The sequence below is a fragment of the Alosa alosa genome, chromosome 2 (genome assembly GCF_017589495.1).
Source record: "Alosa alosa isolate M-15738 ecotype Scorff River chromosome 2, AALO_Geno_1.1, whole genome shotgun sequence".
In the NCBI taxonomy this organism is placed as follows: Eukaryota; Metazoa; Chordata; class Actinopteri; order Clupeiformes; family Clupeidae; genus Alosa; species Alosa alosa.
The window spans coordinates 26154465-26179849 of NC_063190.1; the positions used below are offsets into that span (position 1 = coordinate 26154465).

The 25385-nt window shown below is 43.4% G+C and overlaps 2 protein-coding genes across 4 annotated transcripts; both read left to right on the forward strand.

The window, feature by feature from the left end:
* Nucleotides 1-2: 2 nt before the first annotated feature.
* ccdc92bb (coiled-coil domain containing 92Bb) lies at nt 3-8674 on the forward strand. The gene is made up of 4 exons (XM_048237974.1): nt 3-404; nt 4791-4938; nt 5526-5573; nt 6842-8674. The coding sequence occupies exons 2-4, from the start codon at nt 4809-4811 to the stop codon at nt 7567-7569; spliced, it is 906 nt and encodes a 301-aa protein (XP_048093931.1). The 5' UTR covers nt 3-404; nt 4791-4808; the 3' UTR covers nt 7570-8674.
* A 387-nt stretch (nt 8675-9061) lies between these two features.
* On the forward strand, nt 9062-24976 carry LOC125291259 (clustered mitochondria protein homolog). 3 transcript variants are annotated; one of them, XM_048237941.1, is made up of 28 exons: nt 9062-9391; nt 10269-11423; nt 11762-11952; nt 12379-12550; nt 12806-12949; nt 13670-13791; nt 14009-14193; nt 14567-14692; nt 14998-15145; nt 15617-15709; nt 15969-16363; nt 16571-16867; nt 17316-17482; nt 17695-17793; nt 18105-18205; nt 18287-18439; nt 18603-18665; nt 18853-19097; nt 19762-19846; nt 20211-20364; nt 20861-21000; nt 21116-21196; nt 21426-21551; nt 22170-22291; nt 22557-22650; nt 22811-22945; nt 23126-23199; nt 24447-24976. In XM_048237941.1, the coding sequence occupies exons 2-28, from the start codon at nt 10292-10294 to the stop codon at nt 24511-24513; spliced, it is 4911 nt and encodes a 1636-aa protein (XP_048093898.1). In that variant the 5' UTR covers nt 9062-9391; nt 10269-10291; the 3' UTR covers nt 24514-24976. The 3 variants fall into 3 exon arrangements, with proteins under 3 accessions (XP_048093898.1, XP_048093896.1, XP_048093897.1); XM_048237939.1 differs by having other exon boundaries at nt 9062-11423; XM_048237940.1 differs by having other exon boundaries at nt 9062-11423; nt 14039-14193.
* Nucleotides 24977-25385: the final 409 nt, after the last annotated feature.

Genomic DNA, 25385 nt, shown 5'->3' on the forward strand with positions numbered 1-25385 from the left:
AACCTCCATCCTCGTCCAAGGTACTGAAAATCTGTCAAGGAAAGTAACACAAGAACAATGTCTTGGATTACGCTGCAGCAAAGATGACCACATTTTTGAACGTAGCTTTACAGTCTCCTGGTGCCTACCTTTCGTTCAGAAAGTAAATTCTGACAAAGTCTTAGAAGGCTTTTCGTTTTTAAGAGGAAGAAGATCAGCGTCATTACGCGAAATCTGTTCGTCGCTGTGTGATTTCCCCATTTTTTCCTCAGAACAATTAATTGTTACGCTGATTCGTTTAGTTGGGTCTCTGTTTTTTGTCGGACATTGCCCACCTCACCACAAACAAAACGTGTCACTGAGCCATCCGGTCACGATGCACTGATACTGTCGTACCGCTGTCGAATCCTTCATTAATTTAAAAGGTGAGTTCTGACAACAGAAATTTGACATTGCCTTTAATATGATTTGTCGTATGGAAGAGTGCTGCGCATTATTAAACACGGTTAACCAGTTAATTAACCAGTTAATGTAGTTTAATCCGATATGCAGCCCATATGCCACGTTGAGTGTAAGTGAAAATTGTTGCCTGCTAACAATGGATATTGTGCATAGAGGATGCGATGGCCAATTCTGTCGGAAGGTATGTTTTGACATTTAAATCAGTGGGTCACCTGCTTAGTATAAGGACCTCAAGTAAATTATAGTATAAGTTAAAGTTGCATTTATGCGTCTGTTTGATGAATCTACTAAGCGTTGCACTACAGATTTTACGCGAGTTAACACTGTACCATGAAGCCCTACATTGGGTTATCTCCAAGGTGCTCCTTTAACCGACAGCGGTGCTTAATGAAGGAGACGGTGTCAAAGGCTTAGGGGAGGGCCTAACGAAAGTGCTCGTTGGGCTTGGAAAATACTGCGGAATCAGCATCATACCACAACCAAGCATCTCACTGTGATAACAAATACATTTCGTGAGGGACCTGTACTATTGGGCTGCGTGCGAGGAGCTGAAGAGCATGATTTAATTGCTGCGATCATCCAGTGATGCAATCCTTTTTAGGCCATGTTACAATGGACCCTGCAATTAAAATGAAGCCTTGCTGCTTTTGAATCCTACTTATTGACATACCTTTTGGATTCATTTTCGAAAGATTGCAGGATTAGCGTCGCGTTCCATAATTATTTGAGGAATACACATGTAACCCTCTTTTGCCTCAGAGGGATGTGCTAGTGTAACCTGGGTCCTAGGGTATGGTTCTCACCTTTTAAGCCTGCTGTTTAACCAGAGTAGCTTAAGCACCCCTACGGTATAAAGGTTATACTTGGCTCTATTTAACCAGTGAGTGGAGACGGAGTCAGTATAACAAACAAGAATGTATTATAAAACACAATAAAATCACAATATGACAATGCAAATGAATAAGACTATATGTACAAAAATATCCAACTATGTATGCCCAGCTACTAGGCCAAAGTCAAGTAGACGGGACCACCGGGTCAGTCTCTGCGGAAAAAAATTTGAACAGGATATCAAAAGTACCGATTCAAATATAAATATAATTCTCTGTGTGGATATAAGTTTTTAAAACTGTACACCAAAAGTAGCGATTAACACGGTAAGTATAGATTAGTCAATAAAGCCCTGTGTGGAAGTACATGTACTAAAACCATGCACTAAACAGTATAGTCAGGTAGAACCCCAGGATAGGTGTGACATAAGGTACTAATGCAATTTTTTTGCATAAATTAATAGTTTAGGGGGTGTAGACTCAGAATCTGACGGGTGCACCCTTGAGCATTTTTTTTAATGTCATAATTTGTCACGCCCCCTTTTTTTGACCATAAAAAAATAACTAGATGCACATTACTGTATAAACCCATCATGTATGGTATCAAATGAAAGCTCTTCTCAAACAGAAACCAATGATGTCTAAAAAACATGCTAAAATGATTTCAAGTCCCTTCCAGAGAACATAATAACTGTAAAGCCTGGTAAGGTCACACCGCTGAAATGGTAGGCTGAGCAACAAATTGTATCAACCCTCAACAATTAATCAAATAGACAAAGTTATAAGGAACAAAGTAGAACTTTCTCACAGATACTGAAAGCAACTATATACAGAACATGTTGCCAGGCAGGCCTTGTACACATCGCAAATATCAAATGTCTCCTCCAAAAAACATTCATTCAATCAGACATTTCTCCCTCGCTGTCATCAGTATCCACCACTGAAAGTGTAGCCATCTTTGAATTTTTATTTGCACACTATTCACCACCTTTGCAGTTGCAGTAGGTGGTGCATGGTAGTCCATCTGACTGACAGCTGCAAGATGCCCTGGAGCATGCTGGCACTGCCTTGCATCCACAAGCAACAAGCTGTAGACCTGTTTTGGGTGCCATGTCAAGTGTTGCCATGAACAGGCACAGGAATTCCATCCTCTATTTTCCAACCAAACAGGGATACATCATCAGTACACACTGGAGGTTTTTTTTTTGTCAGCAGCTCTCCACAGAAGGACTTGCAGCCATGCACGCTTGATGTGTTCCGCTGCATATTCTCTTGTTGGAGGAAGACTCTTTATTTAAGGAGGGTTTTTTTTCTTGGTGAATAGCATGTATCTCAAGTTACTGAGGCTTTCAACAGTCTTTCCATAGTAGAGGCAAGAAAGGAAATCCATTCATGCTCATCAGCTTCTACAATACATATGTAAAATTCTTCAAATCAAGATTCCTTTTGAGCATCAAACTGATTGCTGAGGTTTTCCCTTTGCCATATGGATATGACACACTGTCACAACCAAACAATGCATGAACAGCCAACAAATCATAACATTTGTCTCCTAATTTTGCAGCCATAGCATTAATGTAAATTACTTTGGGCATCCATGGCCTACTGGTTAGGGAATCGGACTTGTGACTGAAGGTGGCCAGTTCGATCCCCGACTGGTAGGAAAAATTTAGGTGGGGGGATTGACTTAACAGTGCTCTCCCACATCAATAATCATGGATGAGGTGCCCTTGAGCCCTGCTCCCCGGGCGCTGGATCAAGGGCTGCTCACTGCTGCTGCGGGTGTGTATGTGTACTAGTGTGTGTAGTACACTTGTACACATACACACCCGCAGCAGTGAGCAGCAGTAGTACCTAGTGTGTTCACTGCTCAAGGGTGTGTGTGTGTTTGAATGGGTGTACACTGTTTGTGTGGGTGTGTTGTACCCCCGAATGGGTAAAATGCAGAGCACAAATTCCTTGTATCGGTGAGGTTAGCTCTATGTTCCCACATTTCTAGGGTTAGGCCTGAGGGTTAGGGGACATAGGGCTGTGGGAACATAGGCATGCTCCCGTACTGGTATATGTAAGTATACTTGGGCAGCCATGGCCTACTGGTTAGGGCTTAGGGCTGCTGGTTCGATCCCCAACCAGTAGGAGAAATGTTGGAGGGGGGAGGGGGGAGTGGTTGAAGAGCACTGCTCTCCCATGCCCACAACCACGGCTGAAGTGCCCTTGAGTAAGGTACCTGACCCCTCACTGCTCCCCAAGCGCCCCCCAAAAGCCTCCCCCAAACTCACTGCTCCGGGTTAGTGTGTGCTTCACCTCATGTGTGTTTCATCTCACTGTGTGTTCACTAATTCACGGATGGGATAAATGCAGAGACCAAATTCCTTGTATATGCAAGTATACTTGGGCTATAAACCTGATTTACATTTGTTACATTTACATTATATTTGTTGTTGTTATTCCAAATGATTCGTGTCATTCCTTGCAATACTGGAAGAAATAATTTTCTTGATTCTGTCCTCTCCTCCTGTAATTAACTTTGCAGTTTTCTCTGTAATTAAGGGGACAAATTCAAGGACTATTATAGTTAATGTGCTGACTAACTGGCAAGTACCTCATAACTCAAACTAGTTTGTATCAATCCTGGACTGTGGTGCCTGTTTTTAAAGCATTAAAAAAATGTTTTATGTGAAAAATATTGTTTGTAATTCTGTATGACAAATAGCTAGCTAGCAGACTAATAGCTATACTGTGCAGGTTAGACAATAATGCCTAGTGTAATGCCACTATACAATGCCTGTTGTGGAAAATCAGTTAGCTATAGCTAGAGGGTTGTGAATTAACCCTAGGCTACACACATGTGATGTGTTATTGTTTTGACTTTGCATGACATTTCCAAAACCATAGTATTTCTGTAACTGCATGCAAAATGTGTGTATTTGTATGTGGGTGTCTGTTATGCTCTGTGTTTGTGTTCATACATGTGTTTGTGTGTGTCTGTATGTGCACCTGCGTGTGTGTGTGTGTTTGTGTGTGTCTGTATGTGTACCTGCGTGTGTATGTGTGTGTGTTTGTGTGTCTGTATGTGCACCTGCGTGTGTGTGTGTGTGTGTCTGTATGTGCACCTGTGTGTGTGTGTTGTCTGTAGATGTGTACATTTCCAATAAAAAAAGAGGAAAAAACATATGTAGAACAGAATCCCAGATATAGGGCAGGTGTCTGTTAGCTTCTTTTTAACAGGCTATGTTGGTTTTACATCTGCATCTATAATAAGATAATTTAGGATTACACCATTTAAAATTCACAGTATGCATATGGTTTATTGGCTTCAAGCAAGATAGGTGGCTTTAGGGAACATTTTATGGCCCAGTGGTCATCTTTGATATTGATGTTAACATTCTGACATTAAAATCAATATGTGCTTTTCAAAGGGGACATAGACATCACATCTCAAACATTTCACCCCATAACAGGTGAACAACCCCTCACTGTCTTCAGCAACACTCACTGACCCGGTGTCCTCCCACACAGGTGAGCCGTGTGGTTTCCATGGAGACGAGTGCCCTGGCCCAGCAGGTGGAGAGCGTGGAGCGCAGCGTGGCGTTCCTGCAGCAGGAACACCTGGTGCTGCTCACCGGGCTTCGGCTGGAGATCCTGCACCTCAGGAAACGATGTACCGGTTGGTCACCTGATGTGATGTCACTTTTTCCCGCAGAGCATGTTTCACTTTCCTCACTCCCAGTGCAGTGACCATAGATATTAATTAGACAATGCGGTATCTAGCTTTCTAATATCTATGGCTGTGACCTTGTTGTGATGCTAAATATCAGAGTAGCGACCCTAAATAAGTAAGATGTGTCTATTGAATGGGTTCTATTAATATTGAGGGCAAGCAAAGTAGCATAAGGTTTGAACGACAAGTTATTGTAAAGATATACACCCTGTATCGCTAAATCACTGTAACCCTCAAACTCCTTATGGCCAGGAGATGAATTGTAAAGAAGTAAGTAGTGGGGGATGGTGTTGGAGTTACACTTATGAAGAGGTGGTTGGGTGAAGTGTGTATAAAGTGAAAAAAAACATGTATTCTTTACTCAGTTAGTGAAAAATCCTTCTTTGTATTGATGTTCACGGCATCAGAAATGTAAACTTTCCCATTGTCTTCTCAACCAGTGTCATATAACAACTCTTTGTGTGTAAATGTTTAAGGTGGAAGAACAGTATTAGCTCTTTTAAAACCTCATTTGTCTAATCCTCTCTCTACAGAGTTGAACTGTGAGCTAAATGACAGGTTACCCAGAAGAACCCAAGCTGGTGAGTACTGCGGTAAAATCCACCAATGAGCTGACCGTAAAACTGAGATTAACCAGTGTGCTGTCGTACAGTTATGAAAGGCAAGCCATGTTTGTTCATATAGCACCATTCACACATACACATTGATAATTCACAGTTCTTTATAGACCCTTTCAAGAGAGTTCCATTATCAGCATCATAGGTGGTCGGCCCCACAAGGCTTCCGTTTTAACATTCCATATGTTATCTTAATGCAGAGGAAGTAGATTGGGAACCAAATAGAACGTTCAAGCATTGTTTTTGTTTTTATTGTTGAAAGTGCGTTACTGATTCTCTGTTTGCAGTGCATTTGTGATTGCAATCAACACACACACAAAAAAAAACATTTTCATGTATTAGACCTCTAGAGAGCGCTGTTCGCATTCTTATTTAGTATTTCCTGTGTGCTCTCTGCTGCTTAAATTATATACAGTATATCATATAATTATGCGATAAGAAATAGTGTGGTATCTTATCATGCCAACTCAAAGGGGAACTGTGAGAGGTCAGAGATACACTTGAACACGGCACTGGAAGTAATATGAAGTCACTGTCATTGTTTCTATCTGCTAACTGTTTCACTTCACTGCTCAGCCAAGTATGAGCCTCTGTGTCCTCATTTGTCAGTTGAATGCTTCACTGAACAGCTCTTTTATGTCAATGGGAATTTGCACTTTATTCTTTTGAACAAGTTACATTGACTGGACACTGTGTATGTGTTTGTGTTTGTGTGTGTGTTTGTGTGTGTGTGTGAGTGTGTGTGAGTGTGTTGTTCTCGTAATTCTCTGCACTTTCATCTTATTCTCAGTGGCTTCCGTGTAAAGTAGCATTTCTTGGACTGTAATCTATGCCACTCTCTGTCAAATAAATGTACTGTATAAACTGTAAACCAAAGTATTTCTGTAACTGCATGTAAAATGTGTGTATTTGTATATGGGTGTCTGTTATGCTCTGTGTTTGTGTTCATACATGTGTTTGTGTGTGTCTGTATGTGCACCTGCGTGTGTATGTGTGTGTGTTTGTGTGTCTGTATGTGCACCTGTGTGTGTGTGTGTGTGTGTATGTGTGTGTTTGTGTGTGTGTGTGTGTTTGTGTGTGTGTGTATGTGTGTGTGTTTGTGTGTCTGTATGTGCACCTGTGTGTGTGTTTGTGTGTGTGTGTTTGTGTGTGTGTTTGTGTGTGTGTGTATGTGTGTGTGTTTGTGTGTGTGTTGTGTGTGTGTGTGTGTGTGTGTGTGTGTGTGTGTGTAGATGTGGATGAGGAGCAGGAGCGGCTGGAGGCTCAGCTGCAGACGGCAGAGCAGAGCCTGGCGGAGCATGAGTGCGGTCTGGCCGACCTGCGTCTGGAGCTGCGGCGCAAGGGGGCGCTGGCGGGCGCCCTGCAGGCCCGCCTCCGCGACGAGGAGCGCCGCTTCTTGGACGAGCTCAAGCGCCGCAGCCACAAGATCACCGCGCTCGGGCGGCAGCTGCGGCAGCAGACGGACGTGGCGGCGCAGCTCTCCTTCCAGCTGCACTCGGCCCGCTTCAGCCTGTACCACCAGACGGACGGAGGAGGAGGAGGAGGAGGAGGAGAGGAAGAGGAAGAGGGGGAAGGTGGGGAGGAGGAGGACGACGATGAAGAGGAGAGTGAAGAGGGCTCGCCCGAGTCAGACTGGTCACTGTCCGCGCAGGCATCCCCTGAGGTGGTTGAGAGACGGCCGCCAAGGGTCTGCGCAACGTCCCCTAGGTCCCGGCGCTCGGAGAGAGTCCGGGAGTGTGTGCCGCGAGCGAGGGTGCACGGGCCGGAGGAGCCACGAGCCATGCCTGACCCCGCCCTCTTCCTGTACCCGTTTAGGCATAGGCTGCTGCCGCTGCATGCCTCACTGGGGCGGATCTGCAGGGAAGCTGACCATTCAGAGACCTCAGAGGGGAGACGGAGCAGACACAGCAACCAATCACCAGTCAGGGGGAGAATGGAGCCAGACACCACTGAATTATAAGTTTATAGTTAGATACATAGGGGAAGTAGAAATCTCGATAAAGAGTCTGGTTATTTAGCTAGCTAGGCAAATAAATGTATTTAAAGGAACACGCCAACTTTTTGGTAAATTAGCTCATTTGCCGTCGACCCCAGAGTTAGATGAGTGATTACATACCCTTCTCTTCTCTGTGCATGCCATAATCCAGTCTGATACCATACCTACCACCTAGCTTACACAGCTATTCTAAGCAGATACATACTGGGCACTTTATTCTAATGTTGGCAAAGCACCGCTACCTGGGCGCAGTGATGGCAGACAGCAGCACTGTGTGCCAGGTAACACGTCGTGCACAGAGTTTGAGCACTCAGTGAAGGGAGGATGTAGTTCTGAGTATTCCTCTGCTTAGAAAAGACAGGAGTATGTATCCTCTTATCTATCTCTGGGGTAGACGGTAAATAGGCCAATTTCCCAAAATGTTGCCGTTTTCCTTAGGTCTATATTTGAGCCTTACTGATAGCCTACTGAGCTGAAAAAAATGAAAGACTTATATCACTTCAAGCCCTGGAATATGTAATACAGGGGTCTAATATAAAATACATCATTATTATAATCTTCATAGTCATGTTCATCGTTGCTGTTAATTAAACTACACACTGTAATATTGGTACAATCAATGAGTCACTCACTTAAACCTCACTGATTTTAACAATACTGTGCTGAATATGCTGGCCTTAGACTGTTAGAGAAACATATGAGATTGCATAGAAAATGTTACTATTTACTAAGCTTTACTGAGATAAGCAAAGAGGTATGTTTATATTCATAATAATACAGTCATGAAGTATGATTGTGTTATGTTTTGTATCAGGTATATCACAGTATTTGATGGAACCTGAATAGGCGTTATTGTCACTTTAAAATAAAGTATTTCTTTATCATAACAGTGACGAAAAGTGTTTGCAGCTTTCTCAAAAATATTTGAGTTGCTGTTTAGTTATCCACTTGTGCCTGTACAAAACCAGTTTCATAGGAAGCCATATAATGATAAATGATGTCCAACGAATGGAGTAGCAACATGGATGGTGTACATTTATGTCAAATAAAATGTATTTAAAAGATCAAATATGATATTTGTTGCTTTTTTCCCCTCGATAGTACAGTGTGTTGCGTTATGATGCGTGATCACGTGGTTCGTATTGTATAGCAGGTAGCCGAGGCTATAGGCTACTGGCTGGAGATTGGACGTTTTTGCAGTAGCTAGGCTATGATGCCCTGACAAGAAAACAGAAGAACGCATGACAGTCTGCTGCAGTTCCATTAGCGCTGTCCATGGTAGCCAGCTTTTACCGAAGTTCATTAGTGGATGGCGTCACTTCGACAAATTTCTACACTTTTATTATTTATTATTCAGTCTAGTCTACACACCCATCCTTTTGAATTTCATTTTCATGCCAAAGTCCTGTTCGTGGCTACTGTAAAAAAAAAAAAAAATACACATCACCAATTCAATTCCCTTGATTTACTCGGCTATTTGTTGAGTCGTTGTTCGAGAAACTTCCCAGACCCAGGAATTCACACTCCCCCAACTGCTCCTCTGAATGTTAATAGTAGGCTACTGCAGCACTCTGCCATAGCAACCACTGTGGAGCAGCATTCGAGCCATTGTCCTCGGAGACGCCAGAAACAAGGTGTGTTTGTCATTATTCTTTCCCCTGTCACAGCCATACCGGTGTGCTAGCCGTACCACTTGCCCCGGCTATTTATACACACCGGCTCCGCGTTGACAGCTCCAGAACATGGCTTCACGTGACTGCAGGCTGATCAGATTCAAAGGAATCCTGTGAGTCATAGACATGAGCTCAGCTTAGTAGCCGTGGCGACGTATCGGCAATGGCTTTAATCGTGGGGATGAATTAATGTGTGTTGGGTCGTCCTTCTGAGAACACGAGGCTAGCTGTTATGGAAGGGGGACTGGGGCCTCCCTCTTCCTCCCCTCCCACTGAGCGAGAGACAGAGGGGGAGAACGCGTGAAGGGCGCAGGAGGACAGGACACACATGGGGCTTGTGTAATGTGTCACTGGAGCAGGGGACTCTCTCTGGGCCTCGGACGGACCTCCTCTCATCCTCTCTATTGCATCATTCTACTGGACTGCTTGAGGACCGTCTTCTACAGGCATGCTGGCGCTCAAGTATTTCATAATGCTGAATCTTTCTTTGTAGGATGATGCACTTTTGCTGAATGTTAACGTTTATTGGGCTTTTTCTTTCCTTTGGCTGATTGTCATTCCATTTTTCTACTGTTGTGCCTCTGGTGACTCTTCTCATCACTCTCTGCCTGTGACCTGTCTTCTGTTTCTTCTATGAACTCTTTTCTGTGAAAGATCTGTGAACATTGTGCCGTGTCTGACCATGGACATGCTCTGGAATTTAGCGCGTCATGTTCTGAGACTGACCCTGTTGTTGGAGTGAGCAGCTGATAGCCAAGCCTGTCAGTCAGCTCTCAGCAGCTGCCTCTTAGTGCAAACCTGAAGGGGCAAGCCGGCCACGGGTCAGGACAAAGTAGCAGCAGAGCAGGAGTGTTAGCTTAGCTTTGGAGGGGTGGTACCTCTCCTGGACACTACTGCCCCTACACACTTTTTTTTCTTGTGTGGTGTGACTGCTGTGCTGTTTATTTGTCACCATGGGGAACGTACTGAGTTGCTGCCACAATCTCTCAGGCCAACAGCTCCAACCCAAGGAAATGAGGGGTCCTGATCCAGAGTGGTCACCGCTGTTGTCAGAGGAGAACAGTGACGAGGACTGCCCGTCCCCCTCTCAGGCCACAGGGGAGGCCGAGAAGTCCCCAGTCCTGGACCAGGGTCACGCTTTCTTCCCCGACATCGTCCTCAGCAGTAGCCCTGGGGCGGCCCTGGCGATTGCTGGGCACTCCCTACGCCCCGACCAGGGCGTGTGGAATCCCAGCTTTGTCCCGGACAGCAGTGAAAGTGTCCAGGCTGTGATCATGCAGCCGTACAGAGAGGAAGATTCGCTGCAGGTGGACCTGCACACTCTCTATGGGCCTGGAAAACCTGAGCACAACACAGAACTTTTCAAACAGACTGTGGATCCAACAGAAATGGACATTGATCCTAATAAGCACAACCTAGTGCTGATGGGCCATATGGACCAGAGTGTCGACGGGGCAGAATCAGATGTATTACAGGACGAAGCCGCGGATGGTGGATGGACAGAAGGGGGCATATTGCGGCTGGGTCAGCAGGCGGCTGCAAGGACAACACACAGAGCTCAGCATATGGAACACAATGCTAATCAAAAGCAACAAGGTGTGGGGCAGACAAGACAGGGTGTGACGGAACAGATGGAACTGAGAACCGGACAGACAGAATGGCCTCTGGAACATGGAGCGTTTCCAGATACGGTTGATCTGGTTAAAGAGAGAACGCTGCCGTCTGAGCACAAGTCTCAAGCTGAGCAAGGTGTAACGGCAGATCAGAATGTGGCCTTACAAGAGCTGGGCCTGGTGTACAATAAGGACCACAATGGAACTCAAATGCATGGCACAGACAATAATCTAGTCCAGTTGGAACTGAATGGAGTGCAAACTAAAAGGGAATTGAAGATGACTGGGCAGATTGTGAAAGATGCTGCACAGGTCAGACAGAGTGGGGATCAGACAACTCACAGCCTAGTCCACCCCCAAGGAGCAGCTGCACAGTTATTTCAGAATCAGGACCAGGCCCTGCCAACAGATCAAGAGTTAATGCCAGTCTATCTGAATGTGTCAGATGAAGCACTACAGGGGGAGGCGCAGAAAGAGCAGCTGACCCTGTTTATGGTGGACAGACTGTTTCTGGCTACCCCGCCAATCACAGGTATGATGTAAGCATGTTGTGACAGGCTTTTAAATCTTTTTTAAAGGCTTTTAAACCAGTTTCACCTTCAATCTAGAATTGATTCAATCAACAATATGCATCTCAGTGGACATGTGTACACTATTTGTTATAATGAATTACATTAAGGGATATTAATAACATGAATTAGTAGCTTTGAATGTTTCAACATTGTGTACTCTGATTGAACAAAGCATGGCAAAATGCACATACAGTACATACACTCATGCAATTGCAGAGGCATTTGCACCCTCCTTTGCACTATTACAATACACTCCATTATCTTTGTTTCCATCCACTCCCATGTTCACCCATTCCAGGGCCCTGTGCCAATGCCATGCGAAGCGGCCCCCTGATTCATGACCAGGAAGAGGGGGCCCTGGCCACATGGAAAGGGGACAGTGATGTGGGGCAGGCTGGCGATGCCAACATGGAGGAAGTGAGCCTTAATGAGGACACGTCATTCACAGTTAAAATCCAGGCCCCGGGCATCGAGCCAATTAACTTCCAGGTATTAAATCCTATTACTGTGGCAGTGTGCAGCCTCTAAAAGAGAGTGCCTGAAGAAGAGGCACACTGCTGTTCCGTTATCAGACCCTACCATTTTGGCTATGTGTAAAGTATAAACCTCTGTTATGAAGGGTGCGCCAATATTTAAAGATTTGGCAGCAATCCAAACAAAAGCAATAGCTATGAACTTTCTACAAGAAATTATTTGTGAGCTGGTTGCAACTACAAGTACTCTAGATCTAATATCACTTTATACTGTGTAACTGTAAGAAATAAAAGCATGCAAAAGCTGGTGTAACAGGATTGCGATCAATTATTGACACAGTGTATAACTGCACTGAAATGAATGAAACTGAAACTGTAATAAAAAAATTATAGCATTTATAGTTTGCTCATACCTGTCATGCTTCTACTCTGTGTCCTTCAGGTGTCCTCCATGGCGATGGTGCAGGAGCTGAAACAGCTGCTGATGGACTATGAGGAGACGTGCCATCGCACCTGCTTCTCCCTTCAGCTGGACGGAAGCACGCTGGACAACTTCACCCACATGAAGTCCATCAGTGGCCTGCAGGACGGATGTGTGCTCAAGACCATAGATGGTAAGAGTCTATGTAGACCTAGCAGACATGTGTTTGCAAGCCTGTCAGGACTATTGACTGGTGGTGATAGTGCCATACAGTAACAGTGAAATCCCATTACGAAGTGTCAGACTGCAATATACAACAAATGGATATATACACAAAACAATATAGGAATACACATAGATGACAGAATAGATGAAAATGTGCACTTATAACTTCCAGACACAGAGGTGAAATCAGGCCAAGATATGTGATGCTGTTGTGTGTCCACAGAACCCTACACCGTCCGTGAGGTGCGCATCCACTTGCGCCACATTCGGAACCTTCTGAGGAGCTTGGACCCCACTGATGCCTACAATGGAGTGGACTGCAGGTCGCTGTCCTTTCTCAGACTCTTCACTGACACAGACATGAGAGGTAGGCTACATGGAGGTAGGCAGCTACCCTTGGGCTCATCTGGTAGAGCACGAGGCTGGAAAGATCACAGAAAGAAAGGTCACATGCAGTCGCATTAAAGCTGCACAGTGATTCTGGAATATGCAATAGGCCAAGTCATAAGGAACATACACAAATCTATTGTAATGGCGTTTACAAACGAAAGTTCGGGAGGAGCGTGACAGAATTTGCCATGCCTCCTTCTTCAATCAGTCAGGTTACTTATTCGCAGTCTATCTGCCAAAGTTGCAGCATCCGTGTTACTCCACTCGCAACCCAACACCTCCCCTTACGGCTCCCATCTTCCATAGTTAAAGAATAAAGGAGTGTATGGCGGAATCCTGTCCGACTCCTGCCTGCACAGTCGACTCCGGCACGATTCCGCGAAGCACTTCAGGACCCTGTCTAGAGACTTCGCTACACATGTTCTTCTTTTATGCTTTTATGTCTTTTTATGTCACATTTCAGAATGTGAACTAGTGAACTGCTGCTTGCAACTTGGCTTGTGCCAATGCATAACCAAATTACTTATGGTTTAAAGGAAGTGGGTACAACAATACTTTTGATATCAGTTCACCATGTGCTGCCCTTGATTAATGATGCTTCCTTCTATACTGTAGTGTCTGCTGCTGAGCAGGAACAAAATGACCTTTGTAGATAGTGGGTGTACTCTCTCACAGTTCATGCCACCTCTCCATGCAGACAAGCCCAGGAAGAGAGGTGACGAGCTGAAGCAGGAGAGCTGTGGTCCTCCAGATTACATTCTGCCAGGGAGCAAAGAGTGCCCTCTAAGCCCTCTTCAGCCAGCGGAAGAGGATGCTAAGGTAGGCTGCAGACACAACAGCGGAAAAGGTGAAAATGGACACTGATCCTGTCAACCATTCACCTGGTTTCACAGGGGTGAAATCTGAATCATTAGCAGCAGCTCTGTTTTGCTGCTGCCATGTTTCAGAATGTACTTCCGAAGCATGGCTTACTTTGCTCTTCTGGAAACAAACACTTTGAACTTTGCAGTTGCTTTGCTGTCTCCTGTTTTGATAGACACTAATGACCTTCGTCCACTGGCTTCAGCCTCTGGAATTTCTTAGGGCCCTGACCATGAGTAACTGGAACCCCCCTCCAGGAAATCGGAAAATGCATGGAGACCTCATGTATCTGTATGTTGTGACACTGGAGGAACGACACTTTAGCATCACTGCCTCGGTTCGTGGTTTCTACCTCAACCAGTAAGTTGCTTAAAAGTCTTTCATGGTGCTGTTAAATGTGTATGCTGACTTTTAAATGTGTTGGATGCTTTGTGAATTTGTTGCTTGTGAAATTACTGAATCTTGAAACAGATGTACATGTTAGTGCTATAGTGCTGTCATTAGTATTAATACATTTTTGCTTAACATAGGCTTACTCATTTTCTTAACAAAAAATTACAATTTTGAACTATTATAATGTTCATAATCTGTAAGTCGCTTTAGACAAAGGTGTCTGCTAATTAACCATAAACTTAATAAACATAGCCATAACCATAACCATAAATAAGCAAAATCTTAAACTTATTTCAAATGTTGCCTCTCATTGTGTGTATATAATGTGGTGCTGTTTAAGGTCAACCAGTTTCAGCTTCAACCCAAAGCCAGCGAACCCCAGTGTCCTTAGCCATGATTTAGTGGATCTTCTGAATCACATCAGTCCCTCGTTTAAGAAGAATTTCAGTGCCTTGTTGAAAAAAAGGTGTGTCCAGTCTTCATTTGGTCAAACATAATCACATTTCAATATCTTTTTTTAACTTAAATGTTCCGTAGCAAAAAATATGGTATGTCTACTACAAGTCTGTGTCATGTTTTAGAGATTCATTTAACCTCAGAAATTCATTGATTCATTCATTTTCAATAATGCCGAGATTACAGTCACAATGAAAATAGTACACAATACAACAGTACGCGGTACTATTAGTGACATTTACAAATACACCAAAACAAAATAACCAATAGATGCTTTATAATCCTCTTGTTTAATTGTGACTTTGCCCACATTAGGGTCCACAGGCACCCTTTTGAAAGGTTGGAAACCCCTTTCCAGTTGTACAGCTGGACAGCTCCAAAGGTTGACCACTATTTAGACTCTGTGCGAGCCGAGGATGCCCAGACCTCCCGCATGGGCTATGAGGAACACATACCTGGACAGGTAGGGGAGCATCACCTCAGCATTTATACTTGTAGTTTAAATATTTATTTATCCATGCCTGATGGGGTCATCTGTAGTAAAATGCCTAAGATGAGTAGTGAAAGATTCAGAATTGTGGTACTGTACTGTTATCAGGGATGGATTACTGCACGGGCCCACCGGGCCCAGGCCCAGGGGCCCAAGGGGTCAGGGGGCCCTGAAGCCCAAGTCTTTCCATGAAATCATTGCCTCAATATCAACAAATCAGGATGTAGGCTATGAATCTGATTGAATTAAAGTATTGGCCATCCCCAAAATGCACCAGAATACAGGAAATCACATCAAACAAATTAAAAATGTTCTGGGGGAGGACCCCCAAACCCCCCCTCCTACATATGTAACAATTAGTTTGGGGCCCTTAATACAGTCCATGACTGTTATTGGTGGGTCACACAGTGTATTTGTGTGTGTGGGGTTTTGGTGTGTCTGTAGACACGGGACTGGAATGAGGAGCTGCAGTCCACCAGGGAACTCCCCCGGAAGAACCTCGCTGAACGTCTGCTGAGGGAAAGGGCTATTTTCAAGGTGAGCACTTCACACTTTGTCTTTATGCACTAGGAATGAATATTCACATGTGCTATATGTTGCTCTCATTTGAATCCACCCTGGTACTATCTTATTGTTTTTAACCCATTTAGACTTTGAGATGATATTCATTGTTGATTACACTACATACTGTGAATAATAAAAGTGAATTGAATAAAATTTGAAATTGCATATTTCTTTCACAATCTGTCTCCTGTTCTCTCTCTGTCTTTATTTCTCAAATATCTCTTGTCCTCAGACAAACTCTGACTTCGTTACTACGGCAACACGTGGTGCCATGGCCGTGATCGATGGCAACGTGATGCCCCTCAATCCTGGCGACGAGCCGCATATGCACATGTTCATCTGGAACAACATCTTTTTCAGCCTGGGCTTCGACGTGAAAGACCACTACCTGGAGCAAGGTGGGGACCCCGCTGCTCATTCTGCACCCACAAATGACCTCAAAGGTGTCCGGGCCTACGCTTCCATAGATGCGGAGGGGCTCCATACCCTGGGCACTGTTGTGGTGGATTACCGAGGCTACCGGGTCACAGCCCAGTCCATTGTTCCGGGCCTGCTAGACAAAGACCAGGAGCAGAGTGTCATCTATGGCTCCATCGACTTTGGCAAGACCATTGTTAGCGATGCCAGGTATTGAAGAACATTAAGAATGACTTTTATATCAGAGCAAAGTGATAAATCAGATACAAATCTATTGATTTGTTAAAAGCATCTGCCATTATAATTAAATACACAGCAGATAGAATGTGAGATTACTTGATCTTGTTAGAGTCTTTGATGTTTTCATTTAGGTTCTGATAAAACAAATAAATTAAACATGTGACCCCCTTCTTAAAGGTTTGTGGAGCTGCTAGAGAAGACCAGCAGGCACCTTAGGATCCAACGCCACCTCGTTTTAAACAAGAAGGGCGAACGCGTGGAACTGTGCTCCTCTGTGGAATGCAAGGGCATTGTGGGAAATGACAGACGCTTCTACGTCTTGGACCTGATCCGTACTTTTCCGTTAGACCTCAATTTTCTCCCCTCAGAAGAGGAACATCCGCCAGAGAGCCAGAGACCCGGGTTCCCGCGTCAGCACAGGCATCGCTTGGTGTGTCTGAGGCAGGAACTGGTCGAGTTGTTCATTGAGCACAGGTGAGGAGTATTACCTGATCGACTCCTACTGATACACTCACTCAACTCTGTAGCTAAAAAGTGTAATTTTAGTAAATAAAGCCTTTGGCTTTGCATTATGTTCAGACATCTGAATTAGACAAGTTGCCTTGTTAAGCACTGGAGTGAATGTTGCCAGCCCATTATCAGGGTTGATAGACAAGATAGATTTTTCTGTCTCTGAATGTGCTGAGAAGCGACATAATGATAGACAGAAACCATTTAAATGGTTTCAGCAAACTCATGATGGCTTGCTGGCCCACGAACGCGCCTGAAATATATAACACCAGTCAGACAGTGCCAGCTAGAAAGTGTTGCAGTACAAAATCAATTCACAAGAATGCCATCACTAAGATGGTGTAAATATGAGGTTGAATTACAAGGACACCTGCAAGTGCACTACTAACTGAACAATCCCATCCTATTCCAGGTATTATCGTTTCTTGGAAATGGTCAACAGACGAAATGGACCATCTACAGCAACAGGCAGTGAAGATACGGATATGCAGCTAATAACTCTAGATGACAGCGCCTCTGTTGCAGCTGAGAAACAGATGTTCCCTCTCAGTGATTCTGACCCAGATTGGTCTATTGCAGGTACTGTAAGAGTCCTGCTTATAAGGTATACTAGAGTATCACATGGGTATTTTGGGGTGGGACCATCTTGCCTGATTAAACCCCCAAATATAGACCAGCAATATCCAAAGCAGGAGAACAGTGTATAGTGTCTTCACTTTTTCTCTATGAGACCTGGCCAGAGATTTTAAGGTAGCCAAACTAAATGTTCCTTTGTCCATGTCCCCTTGAAGGTTGTGCTGACAGTGTGCTTGCTGAAGCCTGTAAAATGGTGGGATCCACAAGCACAACATCCTTTGACATCCGTTTCAACCCCAATGCCTTCTGTCCGGGTGGGTATGCTGAATCTACTGTTTGCAAATGACAAACGGGGGAAACTAACAAGGTGTCATCTGTTTTCGAGAAACAGTGTGTGTGTGTGTGTGTGTGTGTGTGTGTGTGTGTGTGTGTGTGTGTGTGTGTGTGTGTGTGTGTGTGTGTGTGTGTCTGTGTGTCTGTGCCTGTGCCTGTGCCTGTGTCTGTGTGTGCACGCATCTCTGTGTGTGTGTGCTTGTGTGTTTGCACCCTGGTATGTATTTGTGTTTGTGTGAGTGTCTGTGTATATAATCTGTTATCTTTGTGTATTTGTGTTTGACCTCCATAGTTGTGCGCTTCCCTGAGGAACAGGCTGCGAATCTACAGACACAGAGGCTCTTAATCAAGGAGGCCGCTGCCTTCCTCATCAACACACAGATCCCAGCCCTGGTATGTGCAACACCTTCCACACTAACTTGACCTCCCCCATCTGGCTGTCACTTAATCCTCAGAGAGAGTGTTTCTGTGCAGGTCAAGAGCTGCATGGATCACACCACCTTGCCGATGGATGGTGCCACCCTTACTGAGGCTTTGCATCGTCACGGTGTAAATGTTCGCTACCTGGGCACAGTAGTGGAGGCCATAGAAAGCATGCCTGAAAGGGAAAAGCTTGACTATGTCCATGTGAGTTCGCCTTATGCCACAGTCATGAGTAATGTGTACAGTGTATAATGACCATCATACAGTACATACAAGTGAAAAGATCTGTACCTGCCCGTCATATGCCATGTGTACACTAGGACACAAGAGCAGAATAGAAGTTAGCCATGACTTTATTTGTCTGCAGAGGATTTCAGCTGCTGAGCTGATCACAAGATGCACAAAGCATCTATTCCGGACATACTTCCAGGTAAGAGCTTATCTTTCTGTGGTCATGCAAAATTATTGATAGCAGAGTGAGACATTATTCACATTTGTATGTGTGTGTGTTTGTGTGTATGTGTGTGTGTGTGTGTGTGTGTGTGTGTGTGTGTGTGTGTGTGTGTGTGTGTGTGTGTGTGTGTGTGTGTGTGTGTTATATATATATTCCTCCTCAGGCAGTGGAGCCTTCCTCACTCTCCGCCTCTGTTGCCCATTTCCTCAACTGCTTCTTGAGCTCGTATACAGACACCACTGGACCCCAAACCACTGAGAGGCGCCGGAGCAGACGCAGGAAGAGCCGCGTGTCAGGAGCAGCGTCCGCAGTGGCGACCAGTGGGTCGTGGGTGGGCCTCACCTCCAAGGAGCTGTGGAGGACCATCTCAGCAGAGGCACAGGAGTACTACCACTACGCCCTCCAGTGGTGAGAACCCTGAAATGCATCTGTCAATACAAACAGACTCAGTTCAGCTTCACAGATTGGGGCTAAAAGAATGTACTGACATTGAAAATGTTTGATTTTTTTTTATTACCCATAACTGAAAGTTAATTGCATGTATCTGAACAGTGAGTCTCATACACAGCTTGCATACCATTGAATATGACAGTGGGGTTACAGCCACACAAACGTCACATTTAACTACTGAGGTGTAAGTGCTAGATGATGCAAGCACCTTAAGAAAATGTTCTGTAAAATCATTTATAAAATCATGCAAATGTCACATGATGGAATCGCATCATGCATTGCCCTCTCAGTGCCCTCTACCAGTGTCCTGACAGTGTGCTGCCACCTACTGGTCATATGTATCAACTAAGTAGAAGAACGTTTAGTCCGCACATCAGAATCTGCTCCTTAGCGTTTTTGTATTTTTATAGGCTATATCACCACATGTGACGTTTCGGGCCCCAGCCCAGCCTACAAATATAAAAAAACGCTAAGGAGCAGATTCTGGTGTGCGGACTAAACGTTCTACTTGCTTGTGCCTTCCTGTCCAGCACCCAGTACTCAACGACTTGGATGTGCGTGCTGCACTCTTGAACTCTCATGCACATATGTATCAACTAACCTCCATTTTTCTGTGACCCAGTGAGAGTGTGGAGCAGGCGGTGGAGAAGTACAGTGTCCAGAGAATCACGCTACTAAGAGAGATCGCCATTAAAACAGGCATCCAGGTGACCCTACCCTCCCATCTCTGCATGACAGAGCATCAGTGGTGCAACCCTATCTCGTCATGAATCAATTCCAGTGTCATGTTAAACAGTGATTGTCTTTTAAAGATGACCTTTTAAACCTAGATAGATAGATAGATATATAGATACTTTATTGATCCCCAAGGGAAATTCAAGAACCATGTATTATCAGATAGGATAAGATTCTCTTATCTTTAACTATGACCATAAGAGCAGAATTTTACATTACTGTTGCATTCTAATTGTGCGCTTAGTCTCTTACATTGAAACGTTGGTTGTGCGCTTACTGTACATTTCATTGGTAGTGCATTGCTGGCCAGTTTCATTTTCCCTGCATATTCTTTAGGTCCTACTGAAGGAATACCACTTTGAAAACAAACGCAGTCCAACATTCACAGAGGAGGACATTCTGAACATATTCCCTGTAGTGAAACACATACGGCCCAATGCTTCTGATGCAATTCTCTTCTTCCAAAGTGGTCAGACAAAAGTACAAGAAGGTACGTAGAATGTAATGTCACTGTTGTGGCAAGATGTTCAGTGTGCAACACCACAACATGGTTTCTGTAATGGTGCTGTTCTTTTAGTGTTTAATTCCCTTTAAAGGCACAGCCCACAATTCTTATCATGTACACTCATTGTCACATTTCTCCTCACATTCTTTTAGCTGTATATTATAATTGTGCTGTAAAGAAACATGGTCATATACAATCGTAGCTAATCGACAGAATTGTTTCAGGAACACTGAGGGGAAGGGTGTATCTGATTGGCTGTTGAGTTCAAATATGTACCTGGTGTTGTTATGTTATGATATGTATCTTTCACCATAACTACATAATTGCATAATAGCAGACTGTGCCTTTATTGTGGGATGAGGTGTAGAAACTGTTCTGCTGGTTGGTTCTTTATCCAGCTTTTACAGAACCAAGTTTGTTCTGTAAAAGTATATAATGCTAATGTCATTGTCTGTCTGCATGTGTGTGTGTGTGTTTGTAGGACTGTTGAAAGAAGGATCTGAGATGATTGCACAGGCCCTTGGCCTCTTCACTAATGTGTACGGAGTTATGCATGAACAGATCTGTGCCTGTCTACGACTCCTGGGACGAATCCACTACATCCTGGGAGACTATGCTGAGGTGTGGATTCACTGGGCTCTTGAAATTGGGAAATTAAAATGAGTTTTATTTGACTGTTTTATGGATGCAAATTAATAGTGTGTGTGTGTGTGTGTGTGTGTGTTGACCATCATAGGCTTTAAACCACCAACAGAAAGCTGTCTTGATGAGTGAAAGAGTATTGGGAATTGAAAATCCTCACACAGTTCAAGAATATGTAAGTCTTTTATCATTGATAGTCACATTTTTATGTCTACATACTCTTTCATCTGGTAATGCATTTGTGATACTCTCCATAACAAAGAAACAACAAACATTCTTTCATGTAGTGATATCTGGTCATATGGTCTTCAGAGAAAAGACTCCAAGTCTCTTCTTCAGAGGGAGAAACAACGACCTAAATCAATAGACGGTTCACAGTTTTGTCCTTTCGTCCCTGTGTTCAGATGCACCTGGGCCTGTACTGTTTTGCTGGAGCGCAGCCTGTGACGTCCCTGCGGTTGCTGTACCGGGCACGCTACCTCATCCTGATGGTGTGTGGGGAGGACCACCCGGAGATGGCCCTGCTGGACGTGAGTGCACGCCACGGGTAGCAGCCCCTCACACATATCCAGCTGAGCTCTTCAAAGCAAACGCAACACAACAATGAAATATGCTGTTTTAAGTTTGTGTCCATTGTATGTTGGTGTTGTTTTGTGAAATCATATTGAGAGCTAAAATAAGAGGGTCTGTCTTTTTGGAATATTCTATGATTTTACACTGACATTGGGATAAATGCAAAGACCAAATTTCCCTCACGGGATCAAAAGAGTATATATACTTATACTTACTTAACTCATTTTTTAAAACAACATTGACATTTAAAAACATCTGATAAATTGATCTGGCAAAACCCTACAAATCTAATGCATTCATATTTCAAAGTAGAATGCACTGAAATTGCAGCATTTAACTTTAATTTTACAATACATGTTAGGGGCAAAGATGCAGATTGACCTTCCTTTGACTTGCGTAATTTAAACAAAACCAGAGCAGTTTTGCTCCTCCTCTAGCTGTTGGAGTAGGTGTAGAGGGTTCACAGTGAACTTCAGTCTGTTTTTAGATCTACGCCATTCATTTTTAACATCGTTGTTGTTTTTGCAACATTTGGTTCAATTGCATTGTTTGCCCCCACTACTGTTTCTGTGCAGAGTAAGATTGGTCTGGTGCTGCATGCATTGACTGAGTATAGTCTCTCCCTGAGGTTTCTGGAGAATGCTCTGTCCATCAACATCAAGTATCATGGACTCTCATCACTGAAAGTGGCACACAGGTAAATAAATGTTTGTAGAGGAATCAGGGATGTGCGGGAGAGTGATAACGATTTGGATTCACTTAACATATTCACTTTCAAAGCATATGCGTATGAATTCAGTAGATTTAATTTCCGATAAAATATTTATTTATTCGGATTTCCTGTTTACCTGTATAGTATTATTTACCTATTTAATTGTGGTCATATTACAACAAACTTTTTGGTCACACACATCCCTCTCCACTACTTTTGTCACCATGCAATTCTCCACTGTTGTCTTTAGCCATTACTTAGTGGCCAAAGCATATGAGAGCAAGGGGGAGTTCCGCTCTGCTCTCCACCATGAGAAAGAGTGCTATGCAGTTTACAAGAAACAGGTGAGTGATCATTATTACAGAAAAGCCCCTTATATCAACATTTATAAGACCTTTTTTACTGAAATTGTGTCATACTGTAATTACAAAGCCAAATGTTTTATCTATTTACCTGTGGCGGTATTTTCTGTGATAAATAAAGAACTTCATTGGTTTTCTGCAGCTTGGAGAGCATCATGATAAGACAAAGGAGAGCTCAGAGTACCTGAAACACCTGACTCAGCAAGCCGTGACCCTGCAACGCACCATGAACATGATCTACCAAACCAGCCATGATACTAGCATCGCTCCACTACATGTTTGTTGCTCTTTTTAAAAATTAACTATGACCTTCAAAATGTGTGTGTGTGTGTGTGTGTGTGTGTGTGTGTGTGTGTGTGTGTGTGTGTGTGTGTGTGTGTGAGAAGGAGAGAGAGGGAGCACCATAAAGCTACACAAAGTATAATGTCTGTTGTGTTGTCATTCTGTGCATTGGCAGTTGGACCCTCCAAGCAGGATTTGGATCCTAGAACAGCTTAATCTGATCAGCGGAGTTGTTCTCATCCCCCTTAGGTATATAAAAGGATTTCTTATATACATGTATGTCACAATGTATGAGAACAGTCATTTCAATATGGTGGTTCACAAAATTCATTTTCACCAAATTTTGCCAGATCACGTTTTGACTTGTTCCAATTGGCATTGTAAGTATCTGTACCAAAAATGGAGTCAGTTGCTGCACATTTTGGGGTGGCACACTTTTTCACAATATTGACACACACACAATACATGATGTATTGGTATCCGGATAAAACCATTGCATATGCTGCATTGAAGAGCATTGGACAACATTTGTGGTACCCGTCAGAAGAACTTGTCGCCCTGGCATTTTTTGATGCTCAGCTTACTACCATTGGTGGTGGTTAGTGAGGTCCCCCCTTCCCTGTGAAGCGCTTTGAGTGTTGAGAAAAGCGCTAAATAAATGTAACCTGTTGTTGTTGTTGTTGTTGTGTTGATGCTGAAGAAAAAGAGACAATGCTGAGAAATCTTGAAAGACGCCCTGGGAAGATGCTCAAAGACTTGATGCCAAGTCTTTCTTCCACAAGAGCAGTACAGCTACCATCTCTGGCCTCGTCACTCGCTGCTCAATCCACTTCTTTGAGGTTCTTACTGAAGGCCAAATGGATGGCAGAACCCTGATGATGTGAGGTCCATTCTCACAGATGAGAAACTGCGTCAAAAAGTTAATTCCTTGAAGGTCATCAACGACAGCGCAGAGAGAGGCATTGCCCTTATTAAACGCTGTCAACAATCTGTGCGAAACGAAGACCAAAAGCAATTTTTGCTCCGTGTTGTGCAAGGACACATAGATAAAGTATCAAAAAGAACAAAGTCATCATACAGGGAATAGTGTTTGAACTGTTCTAATGTTCTTACTCATTTACAGGGAGAGATTATTAATGACCATACTTATCTTTTATTTTGTTCAAGTTTCTGGTTCCTGCGAAAGTTATGCATTCTTAGGTTGAGCAATTGTGAAAAAGTGTGCCACCCTTTACTGGCGTCCTATTGGCTCAATTTTTGGGACAGATGTTCAAAATGTCAATAGGAACAAGGCAAAATGCGATCTGGCCAAATTTGGAAAACTTTTACTTATACCATTATATTGTGAACCACCCTAGTGTGTGTGTGTGTGTAAGTGCGTGTGCTGTTGGGAATATCGGGGAAGTCAGAATGACACTCATCTGAACATTTATTTGTATGTGATTTTTCTGTCATGGCTAACCTGAGTTTTTCTCTCCCTTCATTCATTCACCCAGTAACAAAGATCTGGAGAACCTAAGGGACCAGGCACTGAAAACTCAGTCACTGGCAGCCAGGGCTTGAAATCAGACAGCAAGAACCTCCATAATTACAGTGCCCCCTGCAGCTTGGAAGGGTTTGAGATTCAGTGCACATTTGGGAGAGTGTATTGCTTTTTATTCATTTTTTTTTTTTTAGGTCTACAAGTTTCAGTTTCTGTCAACTTTATTGAAGGGTTTAGTAAACATTGAGAATGCAGTGCATAAACAAAACATTACATGAGGAGGTGTTATATTATAGATTGGGTGACATTACTGTAAAACATGGCTGAAAAGGTGAAGAAGTTTTCCAAGAATTTGCCATTACTATACTGTTTACTGTACTAGCTGTTTAACTTTTTGATCATCATGGGCTGTTCTTGGGATTGCAGGCTATGATTAAGGGACAATTTATGCCCAGAAGAACATTGTGGTGATGAGTCGCTCAATTACTGACAGTGCGCTGCTAATAAAGAAAGAGCCCTGAATATTAAAATGGTGAATTGGTGGAAGGCATGTCTTTGAACTTCTTTAAATGTTTATTTTGAATGTATTGTAACGTCTAATTAATTAGTATTGCTACAAATATCATACATGTGAGTCTGTTGTCTGAAAGGATTAATGTTAAAGATACAGTAGTTCATCTAATGAACAGATGTATGCCTGAATACAGACTTAATCTAAAATCTAATGCTGCTGTTATTTTGTTCTTGTTTAATTCCTTTGTTGGAGTAAAACCCTTTTCACACCATGTCTGAAATTTCAGACGAAATGTTCGCACAGTATCATGCAAGGAATACATGTGTTGTAGTCTTTACAAACGAAGATGAAATTAGTTTAGTCTCGATTTCAATTTGCGCAGACTAATGATAACAAATGCATTTAATTACCAGTGTGATTTCATGTAAAAATTTTATC

Bases quoted from the DNA above. Each gene is read 5' to 3' on its own strand.
- LOC125291259 (XM_048237939.1), top strand. From the start codon at position 10,232: ATGGGGAACGTACTGAGTTGCTGCCACAATCTCTCAGGCCAACAGCTC. The intron at 21,197-21,425 runs GTAAGTCTTTTA...CCCTGTGTTCAG, and splicing joins CTCACACAGTTCAAGAATAT to ATGCACCTGGGCCTGTACTG. The intron at 22,946-23,125 runs GTTTGTTGCTCT...GTGCATTGGCAG, and splicing joins CTAGCATCGCTCCACTACAT to TTGGACCCTCCAAGCAGGAT.
- ccdc92bb (XM_048237974.1), top strand. From the start codon at position 4,809: ATGGAGACGAGTGCCCTGGCCCAGCAGGTGGAGAGCGTGGAGCGCAGC. The intron at 4,939-5,525 runs GTTGGTCACCTG...CTCTCTCTACAG, and splicing joins CCTCAGGAAACGATGTACCG to AGTTGAACTGTGAGCTAAAT. The intron at 5,574-6,841 runs GTGAGTACTGCG...GTGTGTGTGTAG, and splicing joins ACCCAGAAGAACCCAAGCTG to ATGTGGATGAGGAGCAGGAG.